At 47.1% G+C, this 15,579-nt stretch overlaps 1 protein-coding gene across 1 annotated transcript in view; it reads right to left on the bottom strand.

Annotated features, from left to right (window-relative positions):
* Positions 1–15,579, bottom strand: part of BEND4 (BEN domain containing 4) — a 34,865-nt gene that overhangs the window by 7,012 nt on the left and 12,274 nt on the right. The window contains exons 2-3 of the mRNA XM_056855805.1: positions 10,231–10,794; positions 7,660–7,751 (exon numbers count right to left, since the gene is read on the bottom strand). Coding sequence (XP_056711783.1) covers positions 7,660–7,751; positions 10,231–10,794 — 656 coding nt within the window. The remainder of the gene's footprint in view (positions 1–7,659; positions 7,752–10,230; positions 10,795–15,579) is intronic.

Below are 15,579 nucleotides of genomic sequence, written 5' to 3'. Positions count from 1 at the left end.
TGGATGCAGTAACCTTGTGGAAGAATAGGTCTGGATGGAAGTGCTTGGATGGAAGACCTCCTAGGACCTCTATGTAGGCCACCTCAGGTTCCAAGGAAGAAATGTAATAAATTATTTACAGGAAAATGGAAGGAAAGAAAGTCTAGAAAATTGGGAATTACAAAATGTTCCTTAGCATGGCAAATTCACACATCACTTTGTGGCAGAAGGGTGAGTGCCCTGTACAGGGCTAATCTGTATGGTGGTTTCCATGGTGATGTGGTACAGTACTCTGTACCAATGCAGAAAACCCAAATTCCAGTAGCTCTAAAACTTTTTGAAGAGGGACCCACTTGTAAAACTTACTCTACAGTTTTGAGATCCAAGCTGTGGCCTGGGACTTGGCTGACCCAACTACTGCAGCCACAGGTGTTACCCTGAGCACCTTAGAGTATGCAGTCATAAGAACATAAAGGCCCTGCTGGATCACACCAAGGTCCATCAAGTCCAGCTGTCTGTTCACACAGTGGCCAACCAGGGGCCTCTAGGAAGCCCACAAACAAGACGACTGCAGCAGCACCATCCTGCCTGTGTTCCACAGCACCCAATGTAACAGGCATGCTCCTCTGATCCTGGAGAGAATAGTTATGCATCATGACTAGTAGCCATTTTTACTAGTAGCCATGAATAGCCCTCTCCTCTATGAACATGCCCACTCGCCTCGTAAAGCCTTCCATGTTGGCAGCCATCACCACATCCTGGGGCAGGGAGTTGCACAATTTAACTATGCATTGTGTGAAGAAATACTTCTTTATCTGTTTTGAATCTCCAGTTAACAGTTTGAGTTTTGAGATCCAAGCTGTGGCCTGGGACTTGGCTGACCCAACTACTGCAGCCACAGGTGTTACCCTGAGCACCTTAGAGTATGCAGTCATAAGAACATAAAGGCCCTGCTGGATCACACCAAGGTCCATCAAGTCCAGCTGTCTGTTCACACAGTGGCCAACCAGGGGCCTCTAGGAAGCCCACAAACAAGACGATTTAGACACAAGACACAATTTAACTATGCATTGTGTGAAGAAATACTTCTTTATCTGTTTTGAATCTCCAGTTAACAGTTTGAGTCTCCAGTTAATAGCTGGGGAATATTTGCTCTGGAGACAAAAAGGCAGCAAGAGGGGGTAACAGGAGATCTTCCACCTTTGTATACCAGGATAGTTCTGTGCAGGCACACATCCCTCCCTTTGTCACTGCAGTGGGCTGACACCGCAACCGTGTGGACTCCCCGCAGTGGAGATTGGAGAAATGAGGGAAGAGTGCTCCCTGCCCCTACGTCACGTGACCCTTGGGTGGGAAAAGATGTTGGGTCTTGGTCACATACGAAGGGGAGCATTCCAAAGGAGCTGACTCTTCTGGAAGCTTTTGAATCTTCTCCGTGGCTGGCTCTGCGCATGCGCAGTCCCATGGGTGCCTGCACAGAAGACCACTCAACAAACAGTTACATGTTAGCACAACACCGTTTATCTTCCATCTTTGTATACCAGGATAGTTTTGAAGAAGAGCTCTGAATAACGAAACTGATGTTGATTTAAAAGGTGTTTTATTACTAAGAAGAAGAAGAGTTGGTTTTTATATGCCGACTTTCTCTACCACTTAAGGAAGAATCAAACTGGCTTACGATCACCTTCTCTTCCCCTCCCCACAACAGATCCCCTGTCAGGTAGGTGGGGCTGAGAGAGTGTGACTAGCCCAAGGTCACCCAGCTGGCTTCATGTGTAGGAGTGGGGAAACCAACCCGGTTCACCAGATTAGCGTCTGCCGCTCATGTGGAGGAGTGGGGAATCAAACCTGGTTCTCCACATCAGAGCACACAGCTCCAACTCACTGCTCTTAACTACTACACCACGCTGGCTCTCCAAGAAGCTACACAGGAGGCCATGGGTGTAGACTATGACTGTTGCCTGCTGCAGTACTGATAGCTGGGAGTGAGCGATGAAAGAGGGGGAGAAGAGGAGGGAATGCTGCAGTTGTGTCCTCTTTTCTCCTTTCCCTGCCGCTGGGAGTGCAGCGGCCCAGACCTGCTTTTACCAGCTGAGATGTTTAAGCCTTATGACCTACTTTTATGACAGCCGTGACCCATTTTTGGTCCACAATTTACAGTTTGAGATCCACTGCCATACTGTGTAGGAGAGAGGTTCTGAAACGGCACCATGAAGAACCCGAAGCTCTGTGGAGGAGTGTCAGAAATGTCTTTGAAGAGACAGCTTGCTTACCAAAACAAAACTTCTTCTGTAGCTGGCAGCCTCAGGGATGCGTTCTTGGGAGCATTCTCAGTTAATGCGACATGGCGGTGAGGCCTGAGAAGCTTGGCCAATGCCCTCTGTGGAGCAGAGCATGTTCCCTAGAACATGTCCCAGAATCCTTTCCAGCACTCTGCAGTTCCATGATAGATATTCAGTGGACAAGCTGCTATGGAGAGAATTCCCTCCACAGAACATTTGGTAGAAGAACATTTGGTAGGTAGAATATTTGGTAGGTAGAACATTTGGTAAAGCCACAAATGGAAGACTGGTATTTTTGATCCAAATTCTGCTTATCACGGTTGGCTTTGAGTGACGTCCTACCTTGGCCTTTCTCCAACCGACAAAGCTAACTCCTGCCTATGTCCACCTTATGGAACCCAAAGTATGATTCATATCGCACTGGGCAAGGCCACTGGAAAAGCAGATCTCTTAGGAGCTGGCGTGGCCTGATTTTTAGTGAGAGACCAGGCACACTGGTGGCCAGTTGGCTGTTCCAAGCACCTGAAAAGGAATTCCACGCACCTACAGGAGGCATCCGGTTTGCCCAGTTTGAGTCCATGGAGCATGTGCGTGAGAAGAGCTGGAAAGGTACAGTTTGGCCTTTGGATGCTGACGATCATCTAATATGGCCTGAGTGCCTGTTGCCATACCCCCATAAGACTTTCAGCCTACGTAGAGTATGACGCCATTTCCAGCCCCCTCTCATTCAAGAAGAAGAAGAAGAGGAGTAGTTGGTTTTTATATGCTGACTTTCTCTCCCACTTAAGGGAGAATCAAACCAACTTACAATCCCCTTCCCCTCCCTACAACAGACACCCTGTGAGGTAGGTGGGGCCGAGAGAGTGTGACTAGCCCAAGGTCACCTAGCTGGCTTCATGTGGAGGAGTGGGGAAACCAACCTGGTTCTCCAGATTAGCCTCCGCCGCTCATGTGGAGGAGTGGGGAATCAAACCCAGTTCTCCAGATCAGACTCCACTGCTCCAAACCACCGCTCTTAACCACTACACCACATTGTCTCTCAAACATATAGGCTGAGCCAATTTTGAGTTCCACTCAGATCAAGGGAACCTGCTTCCTGCCAGGTAAGCTGTGTGCATAGTGACGCAGACTCACTCTGTAACAGCTGTCCTGAAATGTCTCACAGCCAAAGGAAGAAGTATGGCACCAGTAGGTGCTTAATTGCTTCCTGAAATCAGTAAGCAGTGAACAGCCCCCAAGGTCTGCTCGGAATTCAGGCCAATTTGTCAGCCGACGTGTGCAATTTACATATATATATATGTAATTAGTTTATTGAGGCACTACGAGTTAACATACTACAAAGGCATAATGAAATCCATACATTAAAAACACACAAATGGTAAAAGGCTAGGGAATGTGGTGGGGGGACCCCAATATTAAAATGGTTACATAAAAATGGCATGGAATACGTGCATAGAAATTATATGAACAAAAAATACATAAACAGGCCACATGACCAGTACTCAGTAGTAGAAGAAGAAGGGTTGGTTTTTATATGCCGACTTTCTCTACCACTTTAAGGAAGACTCAAACTGGCTTACAATCACCTTCCCTTCCCCTCCCCACAACAGACACCCTGTGAGGTAGGTGGGGCCGAGAGAGTGTAACTAGCCCAAGGTCACCCAGCTGGCTTCATGTACAGGAGTGGGGAAACAAATCCAGTTCACCAGATTAGCCTACCACCGCTCATGTGGAGGAGTGGAGTATCAAACCCGGTAGAGGACAGGATGGACAGCTAAAAGATTAATAGCTACCGTTAAGCCCTGCAAATATAATAATGGAATATTGCAAAATATTTAAAATGTCTTGAACATAAGAGCAATTTACACATATGTTCATGTGGTCTGGGGACCTGTGTGTATGGTGGACCATTAAAGATCACATGCTACTTTTCTAAATAGAAGGTATTAAACCTAACTCAGTGGCTATGGCCACTCACCTCACCTCACCTCCACACCTAAAAAAGGATATTGCAGAGCTTGAGAAGGTGCAGAAAAGAGCAACCAACACGATCAGAAGGCTAGAGCAACTGCCACATGAAGAGCAGTTGAAATGCTTAGGGCTGTTCAGCTTAGAAAGAAGGTGGCTGAGGAGAGACATGATAGAGGTCTATAAAATTACGCATGGTATGGATAGAGTGGACAGGGAGAAGCTTTTCTCTCTCTCATAGTACTAGAACAGTGGTCGGCAAACTCATTAGTCAACAGAGCCAAATATCAACAGTACAACGATTGAGATTTCTTTTGAGAGCCAAAACAACTTTTAACAACCATTCATGCACGGGAGGTTTTGCCTTGGATTTGCCGCTCTCTGGATGCACATTTTCCCCATCTGCAGGGGGGCTTATTGTTGAGTTTTGAGAATCTGGATGGGGAAAATGTGCATCTGAGTGGCAAATCCAAGGCAAAACCTCCCATTCATAAATGGCCAATAACCCCCCATGCAGAGTTTTGAGAATCTGGATGGGGAAAATGTGCATCCAGAGAGTACAAATCCCAAAAAGAGAGTACAAATGAATCAAACATGGCTTCGCCCCCCAGGCCCGACTTCCTCCTCCTCCTCATGAACACATGAACACACACGAAGCTGCCTTATACTGAATCAGACCCTTGGTCCATCAAAGTCAGTCTTGTCTACTCAAGATAGGCAGCGGCTCTCCAGGGTCTCAGGCAGAGGGTCTTACACATCACTTACTTGACCCTTTAACTGGAGATGCCGGGGACTGAACCTGGGACCTTCTGCATGGCAAGCAGATGCTCTACCGCTGAGCCACGGTCCCTCCCCAGTCATAACTATTATAAAAACAGAGACACTTAAGAGTTTGGAACGAACCCCTTGCCTTCCTAGCATGACCGCTTCTCACAGACTAAGATCCTGTGCCTGCTTACTTGGGAGTAAGCCTAATGGAGGCTCACTGACAAATGGAGGAGTCGCTCCAAGGGCGGAAAGGAGGCGCGCCCCTGCACCACGAGGAGCCCCGCCAAAGGCTCCAGAGGAGCCCGGATAAAGCAAACTAGGACAGGGAGAGGGAGGCCACCTCGGTTTCTGCAGCCCCACCCAGGAAAACCTTCGGGGGGGGGCAACAGGTGGGCGGGCAAAGCCAGCTCTTCTTCGCCGCCCTCCCTCCTTTCCCCCGGGGGCTCAGCGGCTCCCCTTCCCCGCGCACGGCTCGACCGCACCACCGTGGCACCCACCTCATCCTCCCCCGGCAAAAACACTTCAGCTGCCCAGACCGGGGCGAACTTCTCCAGCACGTCGGCGTCCCCGGCTTCTTTCCTCCTCCTCTCTTTCCCCTCGGAGTAGGAGCTCTGGATATCAGACTCCTCCTCCTCCTCAACGCCGCCTGGGCTCCTTCCTTCCTTCCGTCCCCGGCCAGCGTGCCATCTGCCCGTCCGCCCCTCCTCAGCACCTCGGCCTCCTCCGCCAGCCAAAACCAGCGGAAAAAATCCAGCTCGCTGATTGGCTGCCGCAGCCCGCCTTGCCACCACCGGCCCTGGAGCGCCGCGTGCAAAACCCGGCCGCGCTGTGAGGGGAGGGAAACGGGGGGAGGAGGAGGGCGCTTTCCAGACCCGCACTCAAGGGACAAAAGAGCCGCATGCGGCTCGCGAGCCGCGGTTTGCCAACCCTGTACTAGAACATGGTGTCATCTGCTGAAGTTGGAGGGTGAGAGATTCAAAACAGATAAAAGGAAGTATTTCTTCATACAACACATAGGTAAACTGGAACTCCCTGCCCCAGGATGTGGTGATGGCTGCCAACTTGGAAGGCTTTAAGAGGGGAGTGGACATATTAATGGAGGAGAGGGCTACCCATGGCTACTAGCCAAAATGAATACTAGTCATGATGCATACCTATTCTTTCCAGGATCAGAGGAACTGGCCTTGATTGGCCGTGGTCTGATCCAGCATTGCTTTTCTTATGTTCATAAGTACCTATGCTTTACGTGAGCATGCACCATTCAAAGGATTCATCTGCCTCCCTTCATCCCAGTCGATAGACTGCCTGCACTAACTAAATGAACAGTGATTTCGGTGAGTTCACATTACAGGCGATATGGCCAGGGGGGAGGACATGACAGACCAAGGCTGGCCCTAGGAACCTGCCATATGCATAACCTATATGCCTGGACAGAGATTGCTGTTGGGAGCAGTCCTAAGCAGATCTACTCAGAAGTCAATCCTTTGGCAAGATGTAATGCCCTAGATTCAGCTGAGACACAAGGGCAATACAATAAAATTATTGCAGAAGAGTGAAAACACCCATTTTGTCCAGATCAAATAGACTCCCTAGCCCACATTGTTTTAGCATGTCTACAAAATAATACTGCACAAAAGAAATATATCACTCTCTGGTTAAAACAGCTAAAGGCACTTTCTGAGAAGCAGATGCTATGATATCTGCTGTCAAATAGATAGGTAAATTGAGTGAGAGATGGGGCCGGCAACTTTTCTCTTTATAGCGTCAAGGAAAAAATTAAATTTAATCTCCCCTTTTAAAAATGTGAAGTGGTTGATGGATAGCAAGTGACTGTTAAATCTAGGGAAAGGAAAAGAAGTCAGTCCCACTTTATTCAATGGGGCTTACTCCCAGGAAGGTGTCCACAGGATGGCACCCTTAGCATTGTCTAAGTGCACTAACACTGTATGTGAGGAATCAGATTTTCGGTGTTAAACGCTACACCTTTTTATTTGCCAGTAAATACACTCTTCCAGAGTGTATTGCTTTAGTTCACTGCACACATGATTACCAAAGTGTCATAGAATCATAGAGTTGGAAGGGACCACCAGGGTCATCCAGTCCAACCCCCTGAACAATGCAGGAAATTCACAACTACCTCCCCTCCCCCACACCCCCAGTGACCTCTACTCCATGCCCAGAAGATGGCCAAGATGCCCTCCCTCTCATGATCTGCCTAAGGTCATAGAATCAGCATTGCTGACAGATGGCCATCTAGCCTCTGCTTAAAAACCTCCAGGGAAGCAGAACCTACCACCTCCCGAGGAAGCCTGTTCCACTGAGGAACCGCTCTAACTATTAGAAAATCCATCCTGATGTCTAGGCGGAAACTCTTTTGATTTAATTTCAACCCGTTGGTTCTGGTCCGAACTTCTGGGGCAACAGAAAACATCTCGGCACCCTCCTCTATATGACAGCCCTTCAAGTACTTGAAGATAACTATCACATCACCTCTCAGTCTCCTCCTCTTCAGGCTTAACATACCCAGCTCCTTCAACCTTTCCTCATAGGACTTGATCTCCAGACCCCTCACCATCTTTGTTGCCCTCCTCTGGACACGTTGCAGCTTATCTACATCCTTCTTGTCAAAAGACCAGGCATTTCTTATTCCGGTATACATTACCTCTGCTGGTTGGTCCACTGGCTGCGGCATCATAAGCTGGTTATGATGTTGAAGAACAGTCTTCAAGTAATCTAAAACAGTCTGGCAGGGCACTGTGAGAAAAAGACATGGTGCGTTATTGTACATAGGCTGACCGTTACTTAAATCAAGAGGTACCTGCAAGTTAAAAGTTTTTTTTTAAATGGGGAAGAATGCTGAGTAGACAGTATATTATCTTTCTTTGCCAGAGTTTGACATTTATCATGTGAGAAAAGATTCACCTGTTTACCAAGATTAAAAACACTTCCCTTTGAAGAAGAGGAGGGATGCGGATTTAGCAAATAAAACACCCTGTGGGGGTAGAATGGGGGAATAAAAAAAAGGAAATAGACCCCTACTAAAAAAGAGAGATCTAAAATGCTAGCATAAAAGGCAAAAGAGAACAGTAAGATATAAGCCACAAGTCAACAGTGCAATGCAGTTCATTCTGGCTTCACAGAGTTACTGTCTAACAGTCCAGTCCTAAGTGGAGTGTCTCCCTTCTAACTCCATTGAAGTCACTGAGCTGAGAAGGGTACAGTAACTCTGCTTAGGATTGCACTTAGGATCTCCTGTGATGGGGAAGAAGAAGAAAGAAGAGTTGGTTTTTATATGCCGACTTTCTCTACCTCTTTAAGGACGAATCAAACTGGCATACAATCACCTTCCCCTCTTCACAACAGACACCCTGTGAGGTAGGTGGGGCTGAGAAAGTTGTTCTCCAGATCAGGGTCCACCGCTCCAAATCACCACTCTTAACCACTACACCGAGCCGGCCCTCTTAAAATCCCTTTTTGGGGTGGGATGGGAAGGAGTGGGCAGAACCAGCACAGAGGCATGCGAGACCCCTGCATGCTTCTAGAAACAAGCAGCAAGCCCCTTGATACGGGTGTGCTAACAGGATCTGTGCCAAAACAAGCTGTTTACATTGTCTGAACAGCTCAGGGCACAACATAGATTGCTTCCGCCAGCAGGGAGTGCCTGGATATGGAGAGTGTGTTCCTCTGCCACACCGCCATGTTAGCTGGAGCCCCACAACCAATGCGGGGCAGTTGCAGGGGGCAGGAAGAGGAAGAAGCCAGATGGCTCAAGGGGGAACGATGAGGGGAAGGGCAGAGGGTTAAAGTAGGGTTGTCAACCTCCAGGTACCAGCTGGAGATCTCCTGCTATTACAACTGATCTCCAGGCACCAGAGACCAGTTCACCTGGAGAAAATGGCCGCTTGGGCAATTGGACTCTATGGCATTGAAGTCCATCCGCTCCCCAAACCCCACCCTCCTCAGGCCCCGCCTTAAAAACCTCCCGCCAGAGGCGAAGAGGGACCTGGCAACCCTAGTTTAAGGAGATGTTATAACACTTGGCTTCATAGCCTGTGACTGTGGGGGGAGAGAGAGAAGGAGAATAACTGCCCATGTATTAAATCCTACTTCAGTCTCTGATACAACAAACGCCAACCTTTTCTTTAATGAGAACTAGTTCTGAGAAATGAAGGGGGGAAATCCCGAGCTACTAAAGCATTTTTATATATAATTCCTTGTTAATATATTACTTTTGCTTCTCCCCCACTCCCCAGCTAAAGGCAGGACAAGTTTCTAATTCAATTTGCACACAGAGGCCCAACCAGGTCAGTTGACAGAGGCTCTGCAGGTCTTGTGAAAAACATTCTCTCTTGTGATCTTTCCCTGGACCTTTCAGGGGCTGTACGATTGAATCTCCAGCAGCCAGCAAGCTACCAGTTGTAGACCCTGCTTTGCTGTTTTGCGACGTAAGGGCACTGCAGTGCTAAGCTCGAGGAGAGAGAATTAGCTGAGCGTCATCCCTATGAACTAATCCAGGACACTTCCTGGAATATATCTACACCAATCTGCTGCTCTGTAATTTGCTATCATTTGTAGCACTGTAAACATGTTTCAGTGCATGCAAGTATGTCCTGCTGTTAAAGCATACATCTCTCGGTAAGAAACATGCAATGCTCTTGTCATCTTTTCAAATGAAACCAGGGACCAGTACCGGGATAAATGTGGGGTTTAAATCCCATGTTGAGCTGCACATGTGCTGAATGTAATATGAGAGTTACTCCATGCACACATAAAGAAAAATCAAGTGTACGATGTACATGGATTGTACATGCTTTCACTGTAGCTTGTGAGCAGGGTTACCACTGTGTTCCCTCCATGCCAGGGGCAGCAAGCGAGGTATCTCTACAAGTTATAAACCTGGCATAGGAGGCTGGGGCACTTACATCATAACCCACAACTCTATGCCCACATTCACATTTTATACCAAGGTAAACGTTGCAGCTTCCCCCAAAGAATTGAGTGTGACTTTGCTGGCTAATTTGTTAGAGCTTCTTGCCTCCCTTACAGTACCCAGGTTTCTCTGGTGAAAGAGAATAAGCCTGTTTAAATCTTTATACCTTACGGACTTCTGAAAGGCAGCAATGTCTGTGTGCTGCAGCGGACGCAAGATATATATCCCACTGACGTGGTTAGACATCAGGGCTTATGGCTAATATATCTCAAATGGTAACGATTTCAAAAACTGTTAGATTACCCGGTATGCTCTCCAGGTTCCTTCGAAGTTCCTCATTCTCTTGTTGCAATGAAATTACCTCCTGCTCCAGTTCTTGGCAACGAGGACAGTAGCCTTCCTCCTCCTCCTCTTCCTCCTCTGGAAGAGTGGAAGACGACGGGTGACCGTGGGACTCCGAGGTCGCCGGGGACGTCCATCCCCCTAAAGTGTGCACCGGAGAGGTAGAAAGCGGATCCGCGTCCGCCAGATGGCCAAAATCACTCACCGAGGAAGAGTTCTGAGAGGGGAAGCTTCCTGAAAGCAAATAGTTTTGAAGAGAATCGGTGAAGACCCTCAGAAACGCCGAGGTCTGCTGTTTCTTGTGGAGGTACTGCAGCTCTAGGTCTAAGTTGTCGGAGGTCTGGCTGTGGACCATTTTCCCAAGCTGACACTGCTCGGATCTTTCTCCGAAGCTGGCACCTTCCTGCTTGATGCAGGAAATCAATGACTGAGACCGACTGTTGTCCAGGAACTTCCCGCCACAGTTTAGAAGGCTGAGGACCCGGCTGCACTGCTGGGCAAAGGCATCCAGAATCATACGGCTCTCTGCAACAGAAGAAGAGAGGGGTCACGGCAACCTCAGGCAGGGCCGTCTGCCCACCAGGGTGCCATGCAGAAGAAGAAGAGTTGGTTTTTCTATGCTGACTTTCTCTACCACTTAAGGGAGACTCAAACTGGCTTACAATCACCTTCCCTCCCCCTTCCCTTCCCCTGTGAGATAGGTGGGGCTGAGAGAGCTCTAAGAGAGCTGTGACTAGCCCAAGGTCACCCAGCTGGCTTTGTGTGTAGGGGAGGGGAAAAACAAATCCAGTTCATCAGATTAGCCTCCACCTCTCATGTGGCAAAGTGGGGAATCAAACCCGGTTCTCCAGATCAGAGTCCACCGCTCCAAACCACCGCTCTTAACCACTACACCATGCTGGCTCACTGACGTAGTAAAGTTGATACACCGAAACAGCTATGGTTCAAACTCCATTCAAATTAAGCACCCAAAAGGTCAAGGAAGAATAAACAAACATCCAAGGCCAAAGGTTATACAATTTAAAGATTATGTCAGTACAAAATACGTATATATTTACTTCAGGATAAAACCAAATACGACATATAACACATACAAGGCCCTGCAAAAGCCTACCAAGCTGACATGCTCGTATAACACAATAAGACATAAAATCCCACAATTAGACTCTGACCATATGCGTTTCGGCCAAACAGCCTTCTTCAGTAGTCTAAGCAATTAACATTCCAGACTCAAACATATACATAAATATATGTTAAAAAATCTTTATGACTATATGTGTGTTGTTTTTGAAATGTAACAATTACAATATGTAACTGCAAAATGTCTTCCTCTGTTTTAGGCTTCCACCCACAAGGGAAACTAATCCTCGTGTGTGTTTCCCTTTTAAATGAGGGGATGTACTGTTGCAGCCATAAATATAATTATCAACATCTCATAGTCATGAAGTCTGGAGTAGTAGCCAGACTTCATTCATTCATAGACTTTATTCAGACCAGATGTGAAATGTAGACAAACTTAGCCTCCTTGGGCCAGGCCCTTTTGAAGAGCTTCGTGCAGAGAAATTGTTGGGATCGAGGAAGTGATAAGGGAGGCAACATGCTTGATCCTTTCCCATCATTTTCCTGGCCCAAAACACACCCACCCACCTCTGTTTTCCTCCACCGAGTCCCAAAAGTAGGTTTGTGAGGTCGAGGTAACATTGCATGCACCTGCTGTCAAAGTCTAACTTCAACCTCAAAGAGCCCTAAAGGCGTCTAATGAAGTAAAAATCTTATAAAAACCACATGTCTGTCGTCGTCCCCCAGATTGTACCCTCTTGGCTTCCCCACAGGATAACAGAGTCACAGTGGAGGAGCTACAGTGAAAGGGGGAGAAATCCGTTCTTCTGCAAGAGGAAATACTTATCATGAGCAGAAAGAGTCCTTCAGATGTAAACTGCTATGTTAAGGAACAAAGCGGTTATTTCTGTATATCATCAGAACAAATGTCAGATTTCAGTGGAGGCGTGGGGCACTGTGTGTGCACACAAGTCAACCCCGTGGGATCCAAACCAGCATGTAGGAAACAGATAAAGATGCCCTGTCAAAATTCCCCATCCCTACATGGGAACTGCTGATTCTCCTGTATAGCTGGCACAATCTGTACATTGCTAGGGAGGGGCATGGATCTGTCTGGGAAAGAACCCCCAAATTCCCTGGGGGCAATTGTTCAACAGTGGACAGAGTGCTGGTCTTGGGCAGGGTTCAAATCCTGGCTTCAGCAAAGACGGTCATTTGGTGGCCCTGACCTCAAACCAACTAACTTCACTGGGTTTTGCCAGGTTTGGGTCTCTACTGGGGAGAAAGATGGAGTATTTCATTACTCAGTTATATAACAGGTACACATAACTGTACATTGATAAAAACATAACAAGGAGAGAGAAAAACATAGATGCAAATACAAAACAAGAATTTAAGAAAAAATGTTTACAATTATTGTAATACATATTGTTTTACAGCTTAACAACATGTCTTCCACAGCTTTTTTTGCCTGTATTGGCATTATTTGCTAAATCACATCTTTTTATAAGTTCCTAGTATTAAATGGAGGATGAAGAGTTGTTGAGTGTTGGCTGGAAAAAAGACACAGATGGATTTCCAAACTGCATAAAAGGCATCCACGCTCACTTGATTTTTAAAAAATCTAACTTGATGTGTCTTTTCCCCCCCAGCAGAGCGATATTCCCCAAACGCTCCTGCCAAATGCCAGAAGAAATTTGTGTTGCTAATTTCCAAAGCTGAGAAACAATTGGTCTTGCTGCTATTAAAACAACTATTAATGATTGATGTGCTAATTTTTAATGTTATTTTGTAAATAAATTTAACAAATAAATTTTGGATCAGGTACCATAATTACTTCACAATTTTGTTCATATCATCCTATGCCAACTTTCAAAATATTTCTTTTGCAGTTCCATCACATGTGGAAGTATTTACCTATATTATTATGGCATCTCCAATATTGTAAAAAATTTTTTTAATGGATGTACTTAAGTTTTACTGGTGTAAAGTACCATCTACACCAGTGGTTCCCAACCCTTTTGGGCCAACCCCCGCCATTGGTTCCACAAACTCAACCCCAGCACCCCCTACCCTACCCTATAAAAAAGCATTATTCAAAATAGGGGTTTGCGTGACTCACTAAAGAAGATAATAACAATAACATTTCAAAACAGTAACAATTAACTGCATATCTATTCAAAATCAAATGAAAACTTTTAAGTTGAAATTTATTCAACAAAACTGATGAGCTTGATCCAGTGGTACCAGCTCTTCAAAGTCTGGAAAAAAATTCTGATAGTTTCCACCAAATTTGCCAGCATGGTGCTGTAGCTCGATCTATTGTAAATTAGTAAATAACACGGTTGAAGGGGCCCACTTCTAGCGCCCCCTGGTGCCCTATTGCCTCTTAGTGCACCCCTAGGTAATCCCCCCAGGGGGTGGTACTGCCCACTTTGCGAACCACTGATCTATACAATAGTTTCAAGGAATTTTCTCTAGCTGAACCTAGCTGAAATGGAGTTAAGGGGGTGGGGTTCCTCCAAATAGCCTCCCAACCTAAATATCTTTCTTTTCTTAACCTCTGACCTACTGCATTTTAAAAATGCCTGCCCAGTAAACCCTTTTCTCTGTCAGGATTCTCCACAAGGTAGCACAATCCAAAGGGTGTCCCCACAATCTTGGCCAATACCCCTATTACCAATGGGCTAACAGCCCACAGAATGCCATGCAAACTCTGCGAAAGCCAACCTACAGTGCAATCCTATGCTTAGTCATACCCTTCTAAGCCCATTGAAGTCACTAGACTTAGAAGGGTGAACTCTGCTTAGGACCTCACTGTTAGAGAAGCAGCCACAAAGCCTAGGAAACCTCAGTCCAAGAAGCGCACGTGACAGCTGCTTTGGCTGAGGGACCAAAGCAGACATTATGGGGTTCCGCATGTCAGCCCAGGGCACTGCAGGACCACGGAGAGCTCTCAGGGAAAGCTCTCAGGACCGCGGAAAGCTCTCAACAGGAAGTCCCTCCATCTAAGCCCCAAATCCTCGATGGAAACAGACTAGAGCGCCTGGAAATTCTCGTAAACTTTCAAAGCTGTTGCAGACCTGCCTGACTGGGTTGTTTTCATATTCTGTAATCTGCCTGGAGTGTCAATGAGAAAGGTGGACTAAGAAAAGAAGGAAATAGATAAATAGGGAAATAGGGAAATAGAGTGGCACCTTGCCATTCCTTGTCATCTCTATGGTGAAACCCTAGACTGGAAAACCAGCTAAAGGATTGTGAAGGTGTGCGACTTTAGCCTTTAAAAAAATCTCTATGCTTATTTCTCCATGCCAGTCCTGGTGCCTTCAGAACAGCCCTTTAAAGAGCAGCTGCAGGGAATTTTAAGAAGTTGTTGGAGGAGTTGGTTTTTATATGCCGACTTTCTCTACAACTTAAGGAAGAATCAAACTGACTTACAATCACCTTCCCTCCCCACAACAGATACCCTGTGAGGTAGGTGGGTCTGAGAGAGCTGTGACTAGTCCGAAGTCACCCACCTGGCTTCATGTGGAGGAGCGGGGAAACATATCCAGTTCACCAGAGTAGCCTCCGCCGCTCATGTGGAGGAGTGGGGAATCAAACCTGGTTCTCCAGATCAGAGTCCACCGCTCCAAACCACCGCTCTTAACCACTACACCATACTGGCTCCCACTGGGGGGGGCACCGTGACTGGACACTGGGGTGTGGCCTCCTTGAACATCCTCCAATGGTGCCTTCTGCTTTCTCCACTGGGGGGGGGGGGTCCTCGATGCAACAAACCGCCCCAGAAGCTTACTTCAAGATTCCTCTTTTTGAAAAGTCTCTGCTGCCACTCCTTGGGTCTGCTAATGCCTCCTCCTGCCCGGACACAATTGCTCTTTGTGTTTTAGATCTGGGGGCATCTGCAAGCAGGAATGCCCTCCCCCCCAGCAGATGCCTGAAGCTCGGACCCTACTAGAGTGGGTGGGGGCAATGACGTGCAGAGACTGCCGGGCAAATGGTGCTGCAGCTGAGGCCCAGCTTCCTTTGAGTTGAGGGTGCATCTCTCTCTCTCTCTCTTGGATTGCACACAGCTTCCTCGGCACCCTGGTAAATCTCGCCTCCTCCAGCAAGTGCTTGTTCGGCTTGTGCAACCGGGTCAGTCATGCCCACAAAATAAGATTAGACAGATTTATACCCTTGTCTTTAACACATTACACGGAAGCCAGCTTCCATGAGAGCCCCAGCGTTAGAAGAACAGAAACGCGCACA

The sequence above is a fragment of the Euleptes europaea genome, chromosome 9 (genome assembly GCF_029931775.1).
Source record: "Euleptes europaea isolate rEulEur1 chromosome 9, rEulEur1.hap1, whole genome shotgun sequence".
Classification (NCBI taxonomy): domain Eukaryota; kingdom Metazoa; phylum Chordata; class Lepidosauria; order Squamata; family Sphaerodactylidae; genus Euleptes; species Euleptes europaea.
Note: the sequence above shows the minus strand (reverse complement) of the source record. Positions and strands in the feature narration are given on the sequence as shown.